This window comes from Ptychodera flava, chromosome 18 (assembly GCF_041260155.1).
Source record: "Ptychodera flava strain L36383 chromosome 18, AS_Pfla_20210202, whole genome shotgun sequence".
In the NCBI taxonomy this organism is placed as follows: domain Eukaryota; kingdom Metazoa; phylum Hemichordata; class Enteropneusta; family Ptychoderidae; genus Ptychodera; species Ptychodera flava.
In genome coordinates this window covers 2,685,271-2,691,618 of record NC_091945.1, presented here as the reverse complement: position 1 = coordinate 2,691,618, position 6,348 = coordinate 2,685,271, and the positions used below count along the sequence as shown (strand labels likewise).

At 39.5% G+C, this 6,348-nt stretch overlaps 1 protein-coding gene across 1 annotated transcript; it reads left to right on the top strand.

Annotated features, from left to right (window-relative positions):
- The first annotated feature begins 959 nt into the window (after positions 1–959).
- On the top strand, positions 960–1,421 carry LOC139117880 (uncharacterized). The gene has a single exon (XM_070681113.1). The coding sequence runs from the start codon at positions 960–962 to the stop codon at positions 1,419–1,421; it is 462 nt and encodes a 153-aa protein (XP_070537214.1).
- Positions 1,422–6,348: the final 4,927 nt, after the last annotated feature.

Here is a 6,348-nt window from a genome sequence, read left to right as displayed (position 1 = left end):
AAGTGGAAAACAGACTGAAGAAAATTAAATCCAACTCTTGCAACCAATTTGATATGTTACACTAATGATAACCCTGCTGACATAGCAACAAGAGGAATATCCTATGATGAACTTGACAATTCGGTAAAATAGCAGCATGGTCCGAATTGGTTGTGTAATCATCCTGAAGACACTTGGCCCATTTGGAATGTATCTGAAGTCAACAAAGAACTGTTGCAAACTATCAAATCAGAAGAAAGAACAAGAATACTATATGAAACAGGTCTGTTGTCTGGGGAAGACTGCAGCTCAACTAGCCCCTTTGGCATCGATGACAAGAAATTCTCATCACTGATAAAGCTTCTTAGGGTTACTGCTCTGGCTAGTCGATTCATAAAGAAACTGAGGAGACAGCATTCTGAAGAAGGCCCCTTAACTGTAAAGGAAATCGCACAGGCAAAACTCCTTTGGGAACTTCATGTACAGAGAAGAAACTTTCCTGACGTTTTGGAAGCCATAAGAAGAAATAGAAAACACAACCTGAAGTATCAACTAGGCATACAACCAGATGATAAAGGGCTACTTCGTTGCCATGGAAGACTCATAAATTCTGAACTTTCTGAAGGTGCTCTTTGCCCAAAACTGCTCGCTACGAGGGACCACTTCACAAAACTTGTGATTGAGAGCTATCATCAAAAGCTTCTTCACTCAGGAACTTCACAGACATTGGCTCAGACTCGCCACGAGTACTGGATCCCTCAAGGTCGCTCACAAGTAAGAAGAATCCTCCATGACTGTAGAGTTTGTCGACGAGCTGAAGGTAGTCCATATAGATGCTGCTTATGGCACCATTACAAAGGAAGAGAGTGACTCAATCACCACCCTCTACATATACTGGACTTGACTACTTTTTATCTTTGTTCATCAAAGACAGTTCAGGTACAAAGAAAGTTTGGATATGCTTGTACACTTGTTTAGCTATGCAAGCAATTCATCTTGAACTGATAAAGGACATGTCAGCAGAACAATTTCTCTTAAGTTTACTGAGATTTATTGCTCACAGTGGAACCCCTGAGCAAATAATTTCTGACAACGCTCCTCAGTTCAAACTAGCAAAGTCTGTCCTGGACAAAGTATTGAGGAAAGTTATCATGGACCGTGGTGTCAGAAAGTACATGACTGATCAAGGCATCAAATGGCAATTCATCGTTGAACTTGCTCCATGGATGGGAGGATTTTATGAGAGACTTGTTGGATGTGTTAAGAAGTGCCTACGGAAAGCTATAGGAAAAGCATGTCTCACGTACGACCAACTTCATACACTAATGATTGAAGCAGAAGCTGTAGTGAACACTCGCCCACTGGTTTATGTGGATAATGATATCAACTCATCAATAACCTTGACTCCAGCAGATTTCCTTACTCGTAATGCCCGATGCTGAGCCTGACTCTGATGATCCTGACCTAGAGTACAAACCAGAATGTCATCTGTTGAGAAACTCTTACATACCTGGAAGAAAGGTCAACGACTTCTCAATGGATTCTGGAACAGGTGGAGAGATAATAACATACGTAATTTGAGAGAGCGAAGCCAGACACATTTAAGCGCACCAAGAATTCAAGCTCCTTCTAAACCGAAGACTTGCGATGTTGTGATTGTCAAGGACAATTTGCCTCATGGATCATGGAACTTGGGGAAAGTTCATGATCTGATTCAAAGTAGAGATGGAGAATGCCGAGTTGCGAGGGTAATCTTGCCGTTCAGGAAATGCATCAATCGCCCTGACCTGTGAATCTACTGTATCCTATAGAATGTCCAGAGGCATTAACTCAGGAAGATTGTAACCTGCAAACTGTTCAAGCCGATGAAACGAAATCAACTAAACCAGGAATTCAACGACGCCCTTCAAGACGAGCTGCAATCGAAGCAAACAAAAGACTTGCCCAACAACTTAGCCAATGATAAACAAATATTAGTTGTGCGGACAATTTCTTGCCCAGGGAGTGTCGCGGAATCTCCACGATATTACTTGTGTGGACATTTCCAGTGTGGATAGTATTGTGAAATAAGTTGGCTCTGAGTAACTACACTTGTAAATATTCATGAACTCTGTGTACGCTGCCTGAACTTTGACTCTTTTCTAATGACATGCACACAATTAGATTATTGCTTCAGTCCAAATCTTTTCTAATTTCTTAGCTAGTTTTTCTTTATAGGGATTGTAAATACGGTAAAGATGATTTTGTCACAATACAAGAAAACAAACTATACAACTGGATATGAAATTAAAACTCCTGGAAGTTGACATATTTGACTCTGCCAATTCCCAAAGATGTCAACTGCACATAGATTTTGTCTGTGCCAAACAAGGCAGTTTACTAACTGCAAAGAATAGGAGATCTTTCTAAGTGAATTAAAGTTGTTGCTGTATTATCAACTTTTGTCACATGATTAACTAAGCTGCCCTCAATTGCTGACCTGTGATGCTGCCGAAACTTTAACTGACTTCCAAACAACATTTGCTTACATACATTGAACTGGGTTAGATCAAACCATTTGTGGTGGTTGGTTGGATCAAAATTTGACAAGTGAGATTTGATTTTCTGTCGGTACTAGGGGACGAACTCAGGGCACTTGTTTAACATTAGTTATGATTATTATTAATAGTCAACGAATTAGTTTTTCGGCCTCATTTGCTTAAGTGGTCGCTTCTGATAGGATTGACCATGATATCTTGAATAGTCTATTCTAAGTTTTTAAGCCCGACATACTTCGATAATTCTGTGCTTTTAGCATATGCCTTGCTTCGGAATGATTGGATTTGAGTTGCACAGCATGTTTTTAATGTATTGTCAATAAGGCCGATGCAATCTTTCAGAAAAATATTTTAAGAAAATGTTCCCGAGTGCATAAAGAACATGGAGTATTATATTATCATACAACAAATGGGTTAACCAGAGCATTTGAAACAAATACACTGACGAATTTAGATGACAGTCTGCTTTGCCGATCTCAGGTTGATGATTGTTTTCAGAGGCAAGGCTTCTCGGTTCAGTTTGCACGATGAACAATGAGCAAAGATCGATGTTGTAGGGTATTTTAATAAATACATAGTTTACTTTGTAAACGTTAATTGCATATTTAGGTGTATAATAAAAGCGTATACATAATTTATTTGAGCATCCATTTCCCCTTAAAATTGCATGGCAGCTGTCAAACATGAGGTGCATATCAAAATGGCTTTTATAATCATAATTGTGGCAAATTTTACTGAACAATAATTTGGAGTCTCCTCTGTATATATATAGTGTCGTGGTAACCTGTCTATTTTATTTTAAGGTCAGATGCTAGATATGACATCGTCTTTCACATAATACCGATATATTTCCCAAAGTGTAGAGTATCCATATAGTGTGTCTATGGGTTATCTATAGAAACCCTATAAGAACCATATTTTCACGTCACACAAACACTGTGTAGAAAACCTAGATACAAGCCCAATATGACATTTGTAGTATTACCTATAATAACCCTGTAGGAGTCCTATACGACGTGAATAATGGATTCCTATATGGTTCTTGATGGAAATTTGTAATATTCCTTATAAAACCCTAAAGAAGTCCTACGTGACATGACTCTATATTACACTGTTATCCTTGCATCACCTGATATCATGATTGCAATTTATTGTACTTTAAATAAACTTAATCTCTGATCCAAATCTATAATACTGACATGAGATATACAGATTAAAAGAGTATTAACTGAAAAAGCATGTTTTGTTCATATCTTAAATAATTAAAATTACTATTGTGCTCAAACACAGTGATCTACAATTGGTGCAACTCAGTGACCAAAGTCGAAGTTACTTAAAACTAGACCCACCGCAAGATATATCGGACAACGAAAAATTTCTGACAAGCGTTGAAAACAGTGATTACGATGCAGTTTCGAACATACTGTCCCAGCCAGGTGTAAGTATCATCAATTCTGTACGTTATTTCAATTTATACTATGAAAAACATATATCTGTGACAGCAATCGTATTAACAAGTTTTAAATGTCCACTTAATTTTAACTTTGTTTTATTCAAAACACATGCGACGACCTAGATCATTTGTAAATGAAATTAAGTGAACATGAGTAGTAAAAATATTTTTGAAAATATACATCTGTGCTACCAGATACTGCCAAAATAGCAGTTGATAAGTTTGCGTTCCCATAGAGGCTTCCCTAGGCTTCCTGTACGTCTCGCGCATAAGCCTACTTATCAAACCAAATCATGTACGCATCAGCTACCCACAAGTGACAATATGACATCAATTAATTCCAGCAATCGTTATCATTCAAGGCAAGTTAACCAAGGGTCTAAGAAACAAATAAACAAACAAACAAACAAGCAAGCAAGCAAACAAACAACAAAAACAACAACATCACAAACACTGACAAAATCAATACTCCAATCTCGAACCACTAGTTAAGTTGTGGTACCAGGTGTCCTAGACTGAGGTATCCGTCGCACGAGGGCGCTCTCTACCCCCGGGTCCTCTTAAGACTGGATGCGGTCTGTAACATTCCTGACTGGCAACAGAATTGTTGGTATCAGGACAGGTCCCCCGGGATTTTTAGTCCCGGACATGTGCCACCTACCATTTATCCCTCCCGGCTATTTACCACCGTGCACTTACCACTCGGACACTTACCACACAAGACATTACAACCTGGACAATTACACTGCATAAAAACCCTATAATACTTACTGTATTAACATGGATTATTGCATGTATTTTAGCTGGAGAGTGCATATACAGATGAATACAGTCATGAATCCATTTTTTGCATTCAGCAAGCCTGTATTCATGTGGATTCATGTGAATTTACGTGTATTATACTATAATACAGGCAACTCATTAATGTGAATTTATCTGAATTATTGGGTTTTCATGCAGTGTTTACCACCTCTCTTAAAACTTAAGTTTACACGACGTCTGATAAATTATCTCTATTTTCAAACAATTTCAACTTTGTTTGCCATATCATAGATACTGTGTATGATTATAACTGCATGGTAAGATTGTTTGTCACTCCCTGAGAGATATGATACTATTTCTTTGTTTTGATAATCATTAACAATGGTCTTTATGTGCTCATTAATTATTTTGTATTCTTTTCTTACAGTAGGCGGGGCTTGTCCCACTCTAATTTGTGCTATGGTAATATGAGAAGTCGCATGCTCCTTTCTGATGAAACCATATGAATTCCTGATTGATGGATGAGCTGAGCTGATAGCACGAGCAAACCCGTTGTGCCATCCTTCAAGGATATTGTTGGTTCTGGGCAGGTCTTCTGTGGTCTTCTGTGGTTTTCTCTGTGACCTCTCCGCTAGGCGACTGATGCCGTATGTTGTGGGTTTGAACCCGATTGAAAACTAGCCGTATTTTCTACCCTGAGTTGGTAGCTATGCTCGTTGACATAATTGTCCCCGAGGTTATCGTTCGCCCAGTTAAAGCAATGTATTCGTTTCTTCGCTTCGATAAAGTTTGTATGTGCGATGTGTGATAGTGAGCATGCGTGCGTGAGTGCTTCACGAACTCTACAACGTGTGGAGCGGTCTCAGTCAGAAAAATGTAACAACTTAGCCGGCTATTGAACCACTCTTTTTTGGGAGTGGAGATTTAGCTGAGCGGTTCTCTCTGTGGCTTCTCCGCTAGGCGACTGATGCCGTATGTTGTGGGTTCGAACCCGATTGAAAACTAGCTGTATTTTCTACCCTGGGTTGGTAGCTCTGCTGGCGGACAGAATTGTCCCCGAGGTTATCGTTCGCCCAGTTAAAGCGATGTATTCGTTTCTTCGCTTCGATAAAGTTTGTATTTGCGATGTGTGATAGTGAGCATGCGTGCGTGAGTGCTTCACGAACTCTACAACGTGTGGAGCGGTCTCAGTCAGAAAAATGTAACAACTTAGCGGCTATTGAACCACTCTTTTTTGGGAGTGGAGATTTAGCCGAGCGGTTCTCTCTGTGGCCTCTCCGCTAGGCGACTGATACCGTATGTTGTGGGTTCGAACCCGATTGAAAACTAGCCGTATCTTCAATCACGCGGTCATGGACGTTCCATAATTGGTGGCAAAACAATGGGTCTCTTTTTCTACCCCAACGTTGATCACCAATGTAACTGTTGAAAGTAGTCCGAAATCGGTTGTTCGTCATCACTGCAGTGCTGAGCCAGATTTTCAAATGCCCTTACTACATTAGGTATTGGTATGAATGCAAGTGCTGGTATTATGCGTATATACGCTCTAAAGGTATCGTCGCTGATATATGTCTGTTGCAGGTCTTCACTTTGTACTTTATGGTTCACAATGAAACG

Coding starts and splice junctions, on each gene's coding strand:
- LOC139117880 (XM_070681113.1), top strand. CDS start 960: ATGCAAGCAATTCATCTTGAACTGATAAAGGACATGTCAGCAGAACAA.